This window comes from Lygodium microphyllum, chromosome 11 (genome assembly GCF_053477565.2).
Source record: "Lygodium microphyllum isolate KBCC chromosome 11, Lygodium_microphyllum_v1.1.10, whole genome shotgun sequence".
In the NCBI taxonomy this organism is placed as follows: domain Eukaryota; kingdom Viridiplantae; phylum Streptophyta; class Polypodiopsida; order Schizaeales; family Lygodiaceae; genus Lygodium; species Lygodium microphyllum.
Genome location: NC_141145.1, coordinates 89,991,892 through 90,011,126, shown reverse-complemented (window position 1 = coordinate 90,011,126; position 19,235 = coordinate 89,991,892). Strand labels below are relative to the sequence as shown.

The following is a 19,235-nucleotide window of genomic DNA, read 5'->3' as shown; positions in this document are numbered from 1 at the left end:
CAATTATGTATAAGAAGGATATGATTACGTTGATTGACATAACAGTTAGCACCGAAAGAAGCCAAGTAATAATATCAACATGGACCACTCACACAACAGATGTTTTTGATAACCATATAATCAACAAAGATGTCATTAAATGGGAACAGATCATCTCAAGCATTGCCGCATAAAAAGAAACATTAATCTTGCTGTACACAGAAGCAAGAGGCATAACTGCTGTCACTCAAAGCCCAGTAACTCTACAAATGTGGATATTACACAAACTCTGAGGAAAAGCATACCGTGAGATCAAGAGCACAGAACGCAGCCATGGCACCCCCCATAGAATGTCCTGTAACCATAATGTCCAATCCTTCCACTTCATCAAGTATAGACATAACTGCACCAACTACTCTTGTACGAAGGGTGGTATTATGGTAGGCTGTATAAAATCCACGATGTACCTGCAAAGTATTATGTTTAACATCATAAAACAGACCACATTACAACAGAAAAAGGGAACTAAATAAATAAACACATCCTTACCATTGCACCTGTAACTCCTGGATAATTCAGATCAAGCTGCTTAAAATACAGATCCTCCATCCAGTTTTGAATACTGTGCAGTAATGTTTAAGTATTAGCCGCATTCTCTTTATTGAAGAGTGGTCAAATAGATTGATCAGAGACAAACCTATTCTCTTGCGTTCCACGGAATGCAATCACAATTGCATTCAAGTCTTCAGCAAGCCCGACATAAGCCTGCAGAAACTCATCCAGAAATAAGTTACCATCTCCACCACTGCCAACTTTAAGTTTAGACAACCACAAAAGCTGAGTAAACCTGTAGGCAGTGTTGAACATCAACTATCAGCTCCACCAATCTGAAACCCTGGACACCCAAACACAAAAAAAAAGAGTAATGCAGTTCATTAATTCATTGAAAGATTGAAATGAGCAATAAGATATTCAAAACTAACCTTGGTGTAGCCATCACACCTAGAGCAATTCCAAGCAATGAGAGAATCCAAATCATTGACATACACCTGGCCAATTGATACAGGTATTAATTAGTCTTGATAAAGGCTTAGTTAAATAAATGGACATTGCATTGTATATCACTTCAGCTTCTTTGCACAGCACCTCTCCACCATCCTTTTATTGTACCCCTACATGGACATTGCATTGTTTATCACTTTAATTTCTTTGCATAGCACTACTGATTAGCTTTAGTATACCACATTTTGATGTCCATTGGGAGGTCATCATTGTACATGGTTCTCTCACGGGCTTTTTTCAGCCTCGAGATTAATGTCCTCTCTCTCTCTCTCTCTCTCTCTCTCTCTCTCTCTCTCTCAGGAAAGAATGAAAGTCCTCAAAAGGCATGGGGGGATGAATATTTATCAAATTATCTTAAAACTTCCTTGAGGGCATTAAGTGTACTCCATAACAAAATAGAGTAGCAAAGAGAAAATCAGACCACCATGGAAATGACTCAATGTATAATAAGGATCCCATGGTAGTGGAGTGCAAGACAAAGAGCCAACTGTGCTGAGATGTGACAACCATAGTTGCATCGCAATTGCCAAAATTCCTATCTTTCATGTGCGCACAAAACATATAGAGATTCAATATCACTACGTACATGATTTGATCGAGCATGGGATGATAGAGCTAATCTACTATCCAAAACTGGAGAATGCAGAAATATCTTCACCAAAGCCCTTACGAAAGATTTGCTTCGAGTTCATCTAAAAAGGCTTGGCGGGCCAAGGATGTAGTTCACCTACAAGTGTAGGCGGAGGCGCCTTTACCCCCAACAATCTCCCACTTAAAGACAAATCTGCCCCAGTGAGGAGTGAAAAGAAAAAGAAAAGACAACACAATGTACACATGTACAACAGGATGAGGAAAAACGTCATCTCATCCGACGCCCACCAATCTCCTGAGGAAGGCAAAACGCTCAATAGTGAGGCTTTTCGTGAGCAGATCTGCTGGATTTTCGTCATTGGAGATCTTGACAAGGTCAACAGACTTGTCCTCCACGACTCCACGTATGAAGTGATACCTCACCTCAATGTGTTTCGTCTTCACATGGAAGACCGGATTCTTGGCTAGCTGAATGGCACTCATAGAATCCGAATGCAGTGTGGGTATAGAATCAATCCCAAGGTCATGAACCAAACGGCCCAACCATATGGCCTCCTTGCAAGCCTCAATGGTTGCAACATACTCAGCCCTCGGAGGTAGAGAGAGCCACACACTTTTGAACCCTGGACATCCAAGAGACACCACCTCCAGCATAGGTGAATACATAGCCAAAAGTGGACTTCCTACTCTATCTACATGTCCTACATAATCAGAGTCTGCGTACCCCACAACTCCAATATCTTGGCTGCCATAGCAAATACACATATCTGCTATGCATTTCAGGTATCTCATGATACTCTTCACAGCATCCCAATGTTTCTTGCTAGATGTAGCCATATCAATACCAACTGCAAAGGCAATATCTGGACAAGTGACTATCATGGCGTACATCAAACTGCCCACAACTGATGCATAAGGGATCTTGGCCATCTTGGCCCTCTATTCATCTGTCTATGGACAATCAGCCTATGAGACCTTCACATAAAAGGTAATGGACAACCAATAGGCTTCACGTCCTGCATGCGGAAACGCTCAAGGACTTTATGAATGGACTCCCTCTGTGAAAGGTAGAGTAATCCCTGATGTCTGTCATCAAACTTATGATACCACTCCCTAGGTGCCTACTTCAAGCCATAAAGACTTTTCTTCAACTTGCACACTAGGTGCTCCTTGCCAGGTTCTGCAAAGTCCTTAGGCTGCTCCATGTATATCTCATCATGCAAATCCCCATGCAATAATACAGCCTTGACATCAATTTGATACATGTCCAAGTCAAGCTGCGCAACTAAGGCTAAAACTAAGCGAAGAGTGGTTATCTTGACCACAGGAGAAAAAACTTCATCAAAGTCAACTCCATGCTCCTGTTTAAAACCCTTAGCAACGAGTCTTGTCTTATAAGCCGGCTTGGGGTTTCCAGGGATACTTTCCACCTTGTACACCCATTTGCATAACAAAGTCTTCTTGCCCTGAGGCAATGCAACCAAATCCCAAGTCATATTCTTGTGCAAGGAGTCTATCTCAAACTGCAAGGCCCTCTCCTAGGAGTGACTGTTATCCCTACGCATAGCCTCATCATAGGTGAGAGGCTCTCCTGCATCTGTAACCAAGACATAATGCATCGAGGGCTCAAATCTATCACATGGACGTCTAGCTCTAGTCGACCGTCTCATGGCATGCTTTGTTGCATGTCTAGCATCCTATCCAACACCCTGGCCATGTGTACCAACTGTTACTGCAGGCTGTCCAACCGGCTGTGTAGGAGCACGTGGCTCCTCCTAGAATATAACCATGCGTATCTCTACCACCTTCTCAAGCTGCCTATGCATCTTGTCTTCATGGAAGACTACATCATAGCTGCAGATGACTTTCCGCGCATATGGATCCCAGAGACGATAACACATCTCACCTGCATCTCTATAGCAAAGGAAAATGCATTTGACACTCTTAGGATCCAACTTAGTCCGCTTGTCCTTGGACCAAATGGAAGGATAGCCATGATAAGCGTAAGTGGACGCTTCCTATTCTCTCTACTGTCATGTCTTTGACATGTATCGCATCTCTTAACATACTCAAATGAATCATGGAACATGGACAGCCACCAATAACCAGCTCTTAAAGCCTTTTGTGCCGTCAACCGCCCAACAAAGTGTCCTCCACAAGCGGAGTCATGGCACTCCTCCAAGATAAATGAAGCCTCGTCAAGCATCACACATCGGCGATAGATATCATCAACACCCTGCCGATATAGTATTCCTACGATCAAGGAAATTTTCAATGCCTGCTGTTTAATTTTCCTCTTCTCGGATTTGGATAGAGTGGCTCCAATCTCTCCCATAGATAAATAGTACGTTATAGCAGCATACCAAGAGGGAATAAACACCGTATCAATCTTAAACAATGTTTCCATGTCACTTCCTTTAGGCAAGACCTCTTTTGGCTCTCCGAAATCCACAAGACATTCTACAATGCTCTGTAGCTTTGGTAGCTTGCTCTTGATCTCGTAATCAAAATCCTGCAAAGTGATTAACTACTTTGCTAAACGATTTGGCGGCTATAACTTGTTCAACAACAATCTAAGCCCTTCCGCCTTCGTATTATAAACCACCTTCTCATAGAGAATGTAGTGCCTGAAAGAATGCCTCACATCCAAAGACGTGCAGATACGCATAAGACGGAGGTTACTCAATCCATACCTCCTCTGCAACCTGAAAATCCAAACCACTAAAAGGTAATCTATTGATAACATGCACAGTTGTATTGACTGCCTCAGCCTAAAAGCTCTGTGGTAAGCCTGCATGGCTAAGCATACTGCATACACGCCCCTGGATGGTTTTATTCATCCGCTCAATCAAACCATTTTGGGATACGGTATAGGGAGCGGTCAGTCCTAAGGCATTTCAGCCTATGCCTAGTCTGGTTCTCAACCAATGCATGCCATCTCTGAAACACAGCCAAGCTGACTTAAGCTTAATGAGGTAAGCCCAAACTTTACGCGAAAAATCGTCAATGAACGTCACAAAATACTTTGCACCACCCATAGATTGACAGGACATGCATCCACAGACATCTGAATGTACCATTACCAGGGGCTTACTCATGCGTGTTCTACCAAACTTCTTATGCGTATTCCTAGTCTGTCTACCATAAAGACAATGCTCACATGAATCAAAACATGCATAGTCAAGGGGCGGTAAGTACTACAAACCAGAAAGCATTTTCATTCCCTTCAAGGACATATGGCCCAATGGGCATGCCAAAGAGATACATGTGGGATGAAACTGACTGACAAAACATAGTCAACAAAGAACCCATCAACTACGAGGATAGAGACTGCCAGCCTCAGCATCTCTAGCAAACACAAGTCTGCCACGTGTGATCTTCCAGGCAAAATCTCCAAATGAAACATGAAATCCAACATCAAGCTGCCTGCAGACATAAGACTGCGTATAAGCGCTGGTACATGACGTACATCCTATAACAAAAAAGTACTGCCAATAGAGAACTGCAGTTGTACATCTCCAATGTCGACAATTGCAAGTGACCTATCATCACCCAAGCGAACTGAACCAGAGACAGCGCGGTAGGAATGGAACCACTCACGGAATGGTATAACATGAAATGAAGCACCAGAATCCAAAAGCCAGCACTGTGCATACATAAAGTGAACCTCGGTCAACGGCGTAACATCACAAGAACTAGCTGCAAATATGTACTCCCCATTGGAGTTATCACTCTGCATGATATTTATCTCCTCGATTTTCACATTGGATTTCGCAGGCATAATGCTACAATCAAAGGACTTTTCCTGTACTTTGTATTTTCCCTTTTCTTTGCGCTTCTCATTGCGCAACTCATGACACTGTGGACGTATATGACCCTTCTTGCCGCAATGATGACATATCACATTAGCATTTCTCCCATGAGACTTGTTGCGCAACTTAGATCTAAACTTCTGCCAATCTCTGCAACGGCCATTCCCACGGTCATTCTTTCCATTACCATCTCTGCCTCTAACGGTCAAAGCATACGTCAGATGAAAGACATCCAAGTTCTTACAGTTTATCTCTTCGCGTAGAAGAGCACTCTCTACATCAAGCAAGTTCAAAATAGTAACAGGAGCACATAAGGTAATGCGGAATACATCCCATGAGTCACTCACAGTCCCAAGCAAAAACAATGGAGTAATCTCATTATTAAAGGTAATGCCCTGCGAAGTCAAGTTCTTGAGAATCGCATGAAACTAGCTCAAATGAGCAGACATTGTCATATTCTCCTTCATGGGCAGGTCCATAAGCTACTTCAGCCAATACATCGACTTGCTGGACTTTTCTTGTCATAGAGATTCTTAATTTTATCCCAAAGCTGCTAAGCACTCTATGAATCCTCAACCACATTGTGATGCACCTATTCAGTGAAAAATACAATGAGGGTGGACTTGCATAACTCATCAAGCTCATTCCATTCGTCATCAGTCATAGTTTCAGGCTACTCGCCATGCATCCTTAGTGGCTTGATATGAGATTTCTGTACCAATACCTGCCAAACTTGGCTCTTCCAATAGGCATAATTCATACCATCAAGCTTAGTGATGTTGAAGATAGCACTATCAATAGAAGAAGATACCATACTGCAATCCAAAACGATGCAGATAGTTCAAAACTAATTACTGTCTTCTAATATAAACAGCCAAAATACCACCAAAACCAAGGCAAAATGACCACGAACTAATAGCTAACGATGCTGCCACCAAGTATCATCGAAAGTATATAAAATCAGGATGATTCAACATAAAAATTCCACATCAATCCATACATAATTGCTTGCTGTAATAAATTACAGCAAGGTACAATGAGAGCAAACTGTAGGCAAAATGAATGCACCAAGTCAACCACTGACTGTCAAAGCATAACCAGTATCTAGCGGACATAAATCAACATGTGACAGTCATACGGACATCGAGCAAACACCCAAGCATGTCAAATGAATTCATCGGTAAGCCGGCACACCCCCTGTATAATAGGGAAAAGTGTACACAACACTGGCAAGACCTGACACAAAGAGATGTATGCTCAAGAGTGCAAAGCCCAAATCAGCCCAAGTATATTTGTAAGAACCACCGCATATGAACCATACAACATCCAAGTAAAGATCCCAGTCTCAAGTATCCAAATGCTCAAGTAGCATAAACCGCCTGCTCAATGTCCGTCAAGCGTATCAAGATGCTCCCACTGACACAAAAGCCATAAATATCAAGCAAAGAAGCTCAACAAGGGCATATGATAGCACCAATGCCAGAAGATCCAAGATCAAGCATCAATAAGACCTTATGAGCATATAGACTGTGTAGCATCCATACATAGCATCCATAGATATCAAGTACATCCAAACTATAACTTTGGCAAGCTGAGAAATAAAATAAGCTCCGAACAATCAAATGTCAAGCCAAAGCAAGGCTCGATAGCTTCCAACTCCAAACAATGTAACGGACATGGAATAGTGGCATAGGCCAAGCATATCAAGACCAGTTAGACATAGGCAAAGTGCATGCCATAAGTACATCAAAGATGAAGATCCAAACGCTATGCAAAGCGAGCTCAAGCTAAACCAATGATTCGAGAGTAAATCCAAACTCTATGTCGATCCCCGAGAGTCACTACATCAATGTATACATCCAAGACATAGCCCGAATGCAATAGGCATATCCAAATATTCCAGCAGCAAAAAAATATCCAAAACTGAGCAAACAATGGCTCAATCCAAGCTCAAAGCCATAGGCAAACCATAGGCATACCTCGGGAGAGTCAGCTATGGCTGCCAGGAAGGAGACCCAATGAGTGTAGGTAATCGATAGGAAGCTGAAGGAGTCACGAACCAAGTCGGAATGCTCGAGCAACCATGCTCTTATACCAGTTGAAAGGAGAGAATGATCGAAGTTGCTTGGAAGAGCTATGGCGGGAAAGTAAAAGCAAGAAAGAGAGAGAGAGAGACCAAATGGGAACTCCAACAGTCACAATGTGTAACCATGCCTTCCTTTATTCAAACTATTACTAAAAGAATAAAGAATAAAGTGACGGCGATAGGCGCCTGCCACCTACAGTGTGCAGTGGCGGGTAATGTCAGTGTAGTAATATATTACATAGGCGGCTAGGCGGAGGCACCTTTACCCCCAACATGTAGAACTTCACAAAGATCATCTACTCCTCATCCATCTCTTGATGTACACTCGAAATAGTGTCGCTCATCAACTTAAATGTATCAACATTCAGCTATACAATTCACATAAGATTGTAAATGCTAAAGTTTAAATTGTAAAGTATAAAATTTAAAGTTTAGAACAATAAATTTTAAATTTTATGGTTAAGTGTTTACCTGCTTTGGACTACCTCTGCTCATCATAGCCCTCATCATGCGTAAGTTTGTGCAACAATAGAGTAGCCGCTCTAACTCCCGTGTACTAAGTTGATTGCAAATCTTCGTATAAATGAGAGAATAGGCACTCCAATTTCTCTCACATGCATCCAAAGAGCAATCCTGAGCCAGAACTCTCATGTCTAAGGGTTGAAGGACCTCCAATGCATATCCAAAGTTTTGCCACCAAAATAGCTACTTTACAAGTGACTCTCTTCTCCAACAAGTGGAAGAAGTAAAAGCCACATGCCCTCTTTGATCTACATAGCATCCTAGGAATCATCAATGATCGTGACTCTCTCTTTACATCACACTTCTGGAGAGCCATTTTCAATGCCATTGGACCTCACAATACAGCTTACCATCCCCAAACCGATGGTCAAACGGAGTGAGTCAACCAAGTCATTGAGGATATGCTAAGGGCACATTGTTGCCGTGAACCCAAATGGTGAATTCAATATTTGCCACTGGTTGAGTTTGCCTATAATGCTTCCTACCAACAAAGCATTCAGATGACCCCTTTTCAAGCATTGTATGGGCATGACTGTCGTAGTTCTTTGAGCTTTTTGGATCCAACCTTAAGGTTTGAATCCTCAAAGCAGATGCTGGAAGATATGGATGACCAAATCAAGTCAATAAGACAGGACATCCAAGCCACCAAGGACAGACAGAAGGCTTATGTAGACTTGAAACGTCAAGATAGATCCTTCGTTGAAGGAGACATGGTCTTCATTCGCGTCCATCCAAAGAAGAGTTCCCTATCCTTGGGTGAATGCAAAAATCTAAGTCCAAGGTATTGTGGACCCTACAAGATTCTCAAGTGCCTAGGGCCTAATGCTTATAGACTGCACTGGGACTACACAAGTCAAATATGCAAGCCAGTCTGAACGAAGCTCTTTATCATCCATGACCACTAGTGACTTGTAGGCCGAATGTACCAATGATGCAAAACCATGGATGGGCTTCTGCATCCATACCTATCTCCTCTCAGCTATCTTTAGAATATATGCACAATGTATCTATGATCATTGTGCAAACACACCCCTCCACCAATGTTGGTCTAAAGTGAATGAGAAGGCCCATGGTGGCCCCTCACAATCATTCATATGTAACACCCTATAAAAGGGAGTCATGACAATAACAATGGTATGGGCTTTCTGTCCAAACTACTCATTGAGGCGAAAGAGGTACATGGCTTTGGCCTGCTCTGTCATCCCACTCATTCTATAGAGTGGATACCATTATCTGGCGCACAAAGCAAATTGCACCTCCTAAAGGCGCTCGCGCAACAACCACATATAAGCAAACTGAGTTGAAGATGGCTTATTCAACTAGAGTGTGCTATACTCACGATACATCGCAAGCACCTTTACCTTAATCCTGAATAAGGTAACAATTGATATAGCTTTGTGGACCACCCTCTTCACCCACTTGAGCTTTCCGATATCCTTCATGAGCAAGTTCAAACAATGACTTGCACAGAGAGTCCACACAATTGTGAAAAACTCAATCTCAAGCAAACAGCCTGTGTGCTAACAATTTGATGCATTGTTAATAACAACTTGCACCATATTCGAGGGGCCCATCTACAACCACAAATTACAGTACTAGAGAGAGAGAGAAAGAGAGAGAGAGGATTGATAAACCAACCTTCCTCCTTGGATAGGGTGGTAAGATCTAATCAAGCACTTAATTAAAGCAATTAATAACTAAGCATAAACCAAAATGCACGATTTACCTTAATAATTTCAAACATTGGACAACCCTGTTGGCCCTAAAACTAATGCTCCTTTCGATATTTCTTTAACTTTGATTGCTAATGGAATGGATACAAGCTGAGATTCCACAATCTCCTTTGTTGTTTCAAGAGCCCCTGCTGTAATAACAATCAGCAAGCAATTCAGGCCATTTGCCCCTTGACTTTTCACCTAGGACTTGCACAATTGGAGCCACAAACTAGCCAAATGCTACCCCAATATACAATGAATGGGCTGCATCTGAATTCCTTGACAATTACATAAATTTCAAGTGCTGAATTCAATGTACGATGCGTTCTCCTATTGGCACAGGTTCCACATGGTTGTTAAACCCTAATTTATGCAAAAAATTAGGGTTTACAACATAAATCCTCTTGTTGTCCACCAAACATGCTTGAGATCTGCTCCAAATAGCTAAGAAATGTTGAGATCTTTTGAGAATTTACTGGAGAAGGTGAGAGAAATCCAAGATGAGAGAAACTAATTTTCTTCGCGAGAAAACCCTAAAATCTGTCTATTACCGGCTCCAGCCTCCATTTAATGCAATCACCTACTGTCAGGCACCTCCAAAATGATGTCACCTATTTAGCAATGCTATCCCCAATCCCTGGAAGGTCTCCTTGCTGTCCCCCACACCTGCTGAGACCCCCAGATGGCTGTCTTCTGCAGCGATTTATTGTTCTCTGATCAAAAAATGAACCAACAACTCCCTAGCATTATCCAACCATTTAATTAATTTTCAAAATTAAATAATCTTAAAATTTAATTTCAGCCCTTTTGACCTTGCCCAAAATTAAATGTGCCCATCCATAGTTAAATTAGCTAGGCCATTTGTAACCTGGGGTGGTCCCCAACCTCCGTTGACCCTTAGATTGACATTATTTAATTAATTAATTCTAGTCCCTAGTATCACCACTGACACTTATTGGCCAAATAATTGTCCTACGCTCAAAACTGACACCAACTAATCCCCAAAGCCCAATTAACATAACTTATCATAACTTTTGCCTTTGACACCTACTGCATCCTCGAGATCCTTGGCCTATTACCATGAAATAACTGCCATGTGCATCACATGTGCTAAACAACCTTGCACATTCGATTAATAACTTAACCAAATGTTATCGACAAGATTAAGGCATCTTAAAATTTCACATCCCCGTGACAAACCTTCCCCTTGAAATCCATGCAATTGTCCTCGATTGCACTACATTGTGCCAAAGGAAAAGCATACTACACTAGAATTTTCATAAGGCATCACAGTCACAACATTGGCCAGTGTTGTCTAACCATGCTACATACCCCAAACCTTGTTGAAAATGTCCAACCAGCATAAACATGACATAAATTTGAAAAACAATCCAGAACTGCTACTAGAAACCCATTGGATACATCCATAACTCATGTTTATCAATTGTTCTAACTTCAAAACCACAGCAAAGCAAATTTTCAGCATAAAGCATGGCTGAAACTCTCAATGGTGTTTACTCACATGCTCCTCTCTATGAAGCCAATTGTAAACCATTGAAAACTGAGCATAATCTAATCATAAAATCTAATCATAAACCGATAACTTGTTGATCTAAGAACTGATAACAAATTGCTGCAAATGTGAACCCAAACTAATCACAAACTAATTGCAAATACTGATCAATAATTGATGCAAAACTGATTGCAAAAGTGACCATAAATGATTCTCAAACTGATCAACAACTACGCTGAAACTGATCAAAACTTGATCTTAAAACTAAGGCAAAAATTCATGCTGAACTGATCCCAAACTAATTCAAAAGTATAGTTTCAGAGCCACGATAACAACCATACTTATATGTATACATCTCACTATGACTACTATATTGATTAGTGACATCATGGCAAACATACTATCAACACAACATCTTGGATGCATGCTAAATACATCCAAGATCCAGTACATATGAGAGCTGTCCACAACTGGAGGAGTGGAATTGCTACCTCCCCCTTGAGCATCAAGCAATACTCCGAACCCCTACTCTACTAAACCCAACTGAGCTCGAACTGAAGTCTGCTCTAACTGAAAGGCATCTAGATAAAGTTGTAACAACTAAGGATGGTCCACCAAGTCATCCTCTTCCATCCACTTTGCATCAATACTAAAGCTTCACCAAGAAGCATATGGAAACTTTACCTCTAACTTTACTTACCTTGAAACCTCCATTAGGTGGTAGGCCTTTCTTCCCCTTAAGCATTGCAATGCTTTATACTTTCACATTATTGCAATTCCGACTTAACTAATATGCAACATTACATCCAATTGACTAGTCCCTTGGCATGCTAGGAGCACCAAATGCACAAAGAAACACCCTTGTTTGCATAGTTTGGACCATTGTACTGACTGTGCATGGAAATTTGCATACTATCATCCATGCCAAGATACATTTTCCCATACATTGCATGCATTACTAACAGCATTTTTCCTCGTGACCAACACTATACGGAACATTTGCATGACCAGCATTAATATCATGAGTCCCAAACACAATGGATTGCATGTATGCATTGACAAACTTGCTACTTTGTGCCCCACCATCATGTCAATATTGTTATACATGGATTTATACATATTACCAACCATACTTGGATACATCGGGCCTTGCACATCACACATTGGTTGTTGCATATGATAAGGAGTTGTGTCATACATCCCGTAAGCGGTCCTTGACCCACCATAGCATGGAAACTAGTGTCACTACCGAAAGTAACCTAGCTGCCCCATAATTGCATGCATGCCCTGTTGTCCCAAAAAAGCATTGGATTGACACTTTCAAGTTGGCCTTGCATATGCATCAATTGCCCCACTAGCATCATTTGCTTATGCTCAGTACCCACATTTGAAACATCATATTGCTGTATTGGCTCTTCCTTCGGTGCATCTTGTTGTCCCGAAGCTCTTAAAGACGATTTCTTCTTATTGCCTTTGTTGCTCTCCTTAAGGGTTCAAAAAGTGCATGAATCATTTGCCATTGCATTGACATTTCAACCGCTGTCTTCAATTGATCTTTACACTAGTCATCAAATTCCTTTTTCTCTTGCTAGTCATCAACTTCTAAATGCCTAGAAGGATCCACATATTGGTCTAAATCAACATTATCAAGTTCTTGTCCATGTTGTAAGCCTTGTCCAAGATTAGGCCTTGCATTTTGCCCAACACTTTGTGAATTTTCAGATTGAGAGACATCATCCCTACTTGATTCTATCTCTCTATCTAAAGACATTCTTGCTGTAATGCTCAACTAAACACAATTTCACCATTAGAGCAAAGCTTCTAACTTTCAATCAGATGCCTCAGGCCCACCAATTCAAAAAATCGAGTGATATCCAAGTAGTGAAACCATGCAACCAGACTTCCTCTTTAGATAGGGTGATAAAACCTGATCAAGCACCTAATTACAACAATTAATAACTGAGCGTAAACTGAAATGCACAATTTGCCTTAATAATCTCAAACGTTGGACATCCTGTTGGCCCCAAAACTAGAGCCTCTTTCGGTATTTCTATAACTTTGATTGCTAATGGAATGAGTACAAGCTGAGATTCCACGATCTCCTTTGTTGTTCCAAAAGCCCCTTGCTGTAATAACAATCAGCAAGCAATTCAGGCCATTTGCCCCTTGACTTTCCACTAGGACTTGCACAATTGGAACCACAAACCGGCCAGATGCTACCTCAATTTACAATGAATAGGTTGGTATCTGAATCCTGACAATTACACAAATTTCAAGTGCTGAATTCAGTGTATGATGCATTCTCCGATTGGCACGGGTCCTGAGGTAGCTGTTAGACCCTAATTTCTGCAGAAATTTAGGGTTTACAATGGAAATCCTCCTATTGCCCACCAAATATGACTGAGATCTACTCCAAATGGCTAAGAAATGCTCAAATCTTTTGAGAAATTACTAGAGAATGTGAGAGAAAACAAGATGAGAGAGATCTGATTTAAAATCTTCCTACTATCTGCTCTAGCCTACATTTAATGCAGTTACCTCTACTACCAGGTGTTGAGTTAAAAAATACATTAGCTTCACTTAAACAACCCCAAAACATGCTTAATTAATGAAGTACTTGTTTATTTAAAAGAAATACGTTCCTAAAGGGTGTAAGTATCCCATAAGCACAAACCCACTTGAGAGGGCCCAAACTTTCTATAAATAAGTATGCTGCCTTCCACTCAGTAACAGATCTCGTTTTTGCAAGTTTCAAGTGTTTTCAGCTTGCTGCCCACACCCCTTTCACGGAGAACATCGCAATCTCAGCTGTCCCTTGCTGTCATCTATAATCTGGCGCCTGTTTCCAGCCTTCCACCTGCAGTTTGCTTCTGTTTACAACAGACGGCTATTCTGTTTACAACAGAACGGCTATTGTTGATCACTCTCCAACTGCCACCTGCTCAATTTTCTCTCTCCTCCTTACTGTCGCTGCTGTTTTTCTCTCTCCTCAATCTGTCGCATCAGATTTTCTCTCTCCACTGTCTGCATTTGCTGTTTTCTCTCTTACAGCCAGTGTTTTTAGTCTTTCTCTCTCCTGCGCTGTCGTCTGCATCAAATCTAGCCTTCCTTGGCTACGTTTGCTGGTGTTCGACATCCGAAGGCGGTCTTGCTACGATTTTGGATCCGTTCGGAGTACGACACACTCTCCAGCTCATTTGCCTTTATCCTTGAGATACAAGAGTTCGAGGTTCAATATTCATTCACTACATAGTGTGTTTGCTGCATGAGCATTGTATATTCAACAATCATATCACTTCATTTATTTTCTGTGTTCATTGTCTCTAAGTTACCCTAACCCTAACTGTGTTCTTTTATCAATCTGTGCTTTGTCGTACGGTTTCTGTTTGTGTTTCTGTGTTAGGGTATTTCTTTACGTGGTATTAGAGCAAGGTTCTCTGAGAGAAACCTAGGCCTTGATCTGAAAGCTCTCCGCAAAAGCAAGAACAACAGTAGGTTCAAATGACTTTGAACACAACAACAACAATTCAGTCTCCAGAAACATCTATGCCGAGAACCGAGCAAGGTTCTCTGAGAGAAACCTAGGCCTTGATCTGAAAGCTCTCCGCAAAAGTAAGAACAACAGTAGGTTCAAATGACTTTGAACACAACAACACCAATTCAGTTTCCAGAAACATCTATGCCGGAGAACCGAGCGAGAGTGGACAAATCAGCTTGCTCCACAAAGTTCCGACATGGTCGAAGACACTGACCACAAGGAAGAAACAAGTTATGTAAGCTGTCCGATGAAGAATATCACATGATCATGGCTTACAGACAAAATAAGATTGAGGAGCTCGACCGAAGAATTTCCCTTCAAGAAAAGCTACTCAAGGAAGATATACATGATTTTCTCTCTTCAAATTTTGTGCGTTAAGTCTGATAATGTTGCAGGGCCGTCGAGACCTCCATCAAGGATGGGGGCCCCTGTTGGAGAAAGAGATCCAGAGTATATTCTATTCTTTCATCCTCTTCCGTCTACTCTTGTACAAGGTACTTTAAATTCATATTTTGTTCCTTCGTCTTTTACCTCTTTTGCTTTGCAATATACTGGTAGAAATCATGAGGAAGAAAAAGTACAATTTGTTGACTACGGAAAAGGTTCTCTTAAGGACTAATTCTTGTATGTTAACACACATCGTGGGGATTATAAGAAAAAGCCAAGTACATCTTCTTCTACCCTTCCTTATTTTCAGTTTACTTCTCAAAATCAGAATGAATTTAGTGTTCCTATTCCTTCATTACATGGTGCATCTTCATCATCATCTTTTCATTTTCAATCATTAAATGGAAAAAATTAACAAAATGCATCTTCACCTTTCACTCCACAAATTCAAAACCCACCCATCCCACCATCTTCTTCCGATGCTTCTCCACTTCCATTCACACCATTCACATTCCCATTTCAGACACCTCATTTTGCACCGCACATCAACCGGGTGGTATTCCACCTTCTTCTCACACACTTTCCAGATCATTGCAGCCTAGGTATCGCTCCTAGTCTCTCCGGAGTGTGGATCAGTTGGTATCACAGTTTACCTCCATCGCCTTACCTAGTGGACCTTCTAGTCATCCTACTGTGCCTCAACCGAACTTTCGACAAGGCTTCCGTGTCCCAGTGCCTCCACCTACACCGGCACCTTATGAAAACATTCATGTTCCAATACCTCTACCTCAATCAGCCCTCATTGGACATTCACAGGCCATTTCTGCCTGCCCATCTCTTCCCCCTCCCTCCTTCTTATTAGACCCCTCCACCACCACCACCATCCTATTCCATCAATCCATCTTACTCCACTTTCCCGACACCTCATGGTTCTACCTCATCTTCAACCAAGCATGCATTCAATGACAAGACTTGTTTCAACGAGTCAAACTTTACCACTTGGTCGAACTTGATGAGACATGTCATTGACTCATTGAACCTATGGAATCTTGTGCAAGGGTTGGAACCCTAACCCGATCCCGCACTTATTCCATACGAGGTCGTCCGCTCATGGAAGGCTAAGAATGCCTCCACTATTGTCGAGCTAATGCAAGGCTTATTGCCTAAGTTTCATTGTCAGCTTCAACATTTTGATTTAGCGTCAGAGCAATGGGCACACTTGATTGACCACTGTGAGACTCAGGATAGGATCCTTTGTATCAATCTTGACCATGAGCTTCAAAATTTCAAAATATCTGACCGGGATAACTTGAAAGTCAAGTTGACTCAGTATTGACTTCTTCTTGCTGAATTCTCCACTATGGGGACTCCCAAGTCCTCTAATGATCAGGTCACACTGTTTCTAAACAAACTCCCCAAGAAATACTTCAATTTTGTGGAAGGTATAGTTTCAAAGCCTACCATGCCTACTTTCTATGAATTTGAGTGTCAGTTGTTGCGTTATGCACGGTTGTTCGATCAATTTCATATGAATAATCCCTCGAAGGGGACTTTTGTTGCTCATTCTCAGAAGGGGGCAGAAAGGAAAGGGCAAACAAAATCAAACTTCCAATCAAAATCAAAAACAAAATCAATCCAGGAAATCACAAAAAAACTCCCAGTCACAACTCACACGAGGGTGGTAGAATGCACCTAAAAAGAATAGGTATTGTCAACATTGTCAAAAGGCTGGCCATTTGGACGATAAGTGTCGATCAAAGGCAAGAGGCACAAAACCAAAACCTAAGTCTCAGACCTAGCCTCTCAATCAGGCAACCCCCAACAAGGGAGGCAGAGTGATGGCAAGGGGCCGTTTAAAGCTCAAACTCACACTACCACCGATCAGCCATCTCAGTCAACAACGTTCTCAACTCTAGAGGGCTTGTCTGATTGGTCTGCAACGGCCCACAACATCTCCGTAGAGACATCAAATGTGAGTCTCATCTATATCTGTGAGTTGCCTCCTAATGAGATTTCCACAGAGGCCCACTCGTCACAACCGAGCACTTTAGCTCCTGTTTGGATTGTGGACAATGAAGCTATACATCACATGACTCCTACAGAGGACATCTTCCGTACCTGAGCCCCTGCAACTGGGCGGATCCGCATAGGAAACAACTCCTCGGTCAAGATTCAAGCTCAAGGTTGTGTCAATTTTGCCACTGATGAGGGTCTAGATCTAGCTTCACTGGACAATGTATATCATGTTCCTCAGCTTGGGGTGAACTTATTATTTGTTCAATAGCTTTGCCGGTTGGGACGAGCGGTTTTCTTTACAGTGACCACAATTGAGATCCTTGACTCTCAAACTGGTTTAGTGATTGCTCACAGTGAGGCACAACCTAATGGCCTACACCACATGACACACTTTCTGACCAAGCCAACAGTCGAGGGCTCCGTGTTCCATAGCTTCCAAGCATTTGCCACATCTTGGAAGCCTACAAACAAAGCAGCTAGATGATGAAGGCTATCACACCACCTTTGGGGATAGCAAATGGAAAATTTGTAAGGACTCCCGCATTATTGCCAAGGGCTCCAAAAGTGATACTTTGTATCCTTTGTATGTATCTAGTGTACGTGACCATGTAGTCGCCATAACCGAGCAGCCAAGCATTTCTTTGTGGTATAGCCGGTTGGAACACATGAGTCAAACTAGAATGAAAGTGCTTTCTCGCTTGGGTTATTTGCTATCTTTGAGGTATGCTAATTTTGAACAGTGTCATCATTGTATTTATGGTAAGCATACTCAAACGTCATATAAAAAATCTCTTTTTCTAAAGTCTTCATCCTTAGAGTTAGTACATTTAGATGTATGTCAAATAACAGGGTTATCTCTAGGGGAAAAGAAGTATTTTATTACCTTTGTTCATGATGCCATACGCAAAGTATGGGTTTATCCAATCCGTCGTAAAAACGAGGCCTTGGAGAAATTTAAAAAATTCCTGGCACTTGCTAAAAATCAGACCAGCAAGACATTAAAGTGTCTTCACTCTAACAATGGTGGAAAATATGTGTCCAAAGCCTTTCAGGACTTTTGTGATAGCAAAGAGATTAAAAGAGAGCTCACCGCCCCTCACAATCCACCCCAAAATAGTGTTGCAAAGCATATAAACAGAACAATTCAAGACAAGTTTCATACAATGTTGTCACATATTGCTTTACCTCATGGATTTTGGACAAAGGTCGTTATGACAATCGTACACTTGATTAATCGATCATCAAACAAGTCTTTTGGGGGGGAGAAGGGTCCCCTCAAGCAGCGTGGTTGGACAAGCCACCTTCATATGCTCACTTGAGAGTGTTTGGCTGCGAGGCATTTATGCACATTTGTAAGGAAGAACATAGCAAACTTGAGCTAGAGTCCTGTAAATGTATTTTCCTACTATGATATGGTGATGAAGGTGAAATGGGATATCAATTATGGAATCCCAAGAAAAGAAAAGTAGTACACAAAAATGATGTTATCTTCTAGGAAGATCGCATGCACAGACACTCCGAAAAGACAAAGGAGGTCAAAAGGGTTGTATTCCGAGAGGATGTATTGATTGGACAGCAAAGGATACCCGCTAGACAGCAACAAATACCTGCTATAAATGTCCCTGAATATGCAAGGAATAATACTGAAAATGATCAACAAGATATTGTCCACGATGTACCACAAATTTAGTAAGAACAGATGCCTTTGGAACAACCAGAACCAACTATACAGCATGTTGAACCTGCAGAACAGCAAGCTATTAGTGCAGATTTGCAGGTTGAATAACCAACAAATCTTGACCATTGGGTCCGTAGGTCAACCAAAGTGCAAAGACAGCCAAACTGATTTATTCCTGGTGAAGCTGACAACTCACCACAATCGGTCAGCATGACATAATCAGCCACATAATTGACACCAGGAATAAATCAGTTTGGCTGTCTTTGCTTCCTGGAAGCATGATGACTCACCATAATCGGTCAGCATGACATAATCAGCCACATAATTGACACCAGG

General features: G+C 41.6%; 1 protein-coding gene across 8 annotated transcripts in view; it reads right to left on the bottom strand.

Moving 5' to 3' along the window:
- The window catches only part of LOC148029065 (lipase-like), a 55,307-nt gene that overhangs the window by 22,767 nt on the left and 13,305 nt on the right, over positions 1-19,235 (bottom strand). For 7 of the 8 annotated variants that reach the window (XM_087687828.1, XM_087687824.1, XM_087687825.1 and 4 more), the window contains exons 4-8: positions 963-1,028; positions 827-874; positions 677-744; positions 529-601; positions 285-446 (exon numbers count right to left, since the gene is read on the bottom strand). In XM_087687828.1, the coding sequence (XP_087543954.1) occupies positions 285-446; positions 529-601; positions 677-744; positions 827-874; positions 963-1,028 (417 nt within the window). The remainder of the gene's footprint in view (positions 1-284; positions 447-528; positions 602-676; positions 745-826; positions 875-962; positions 1,029-19,235) is intronic. The other variant, XM_087687829.1, reaches the window with a different exon arrangement.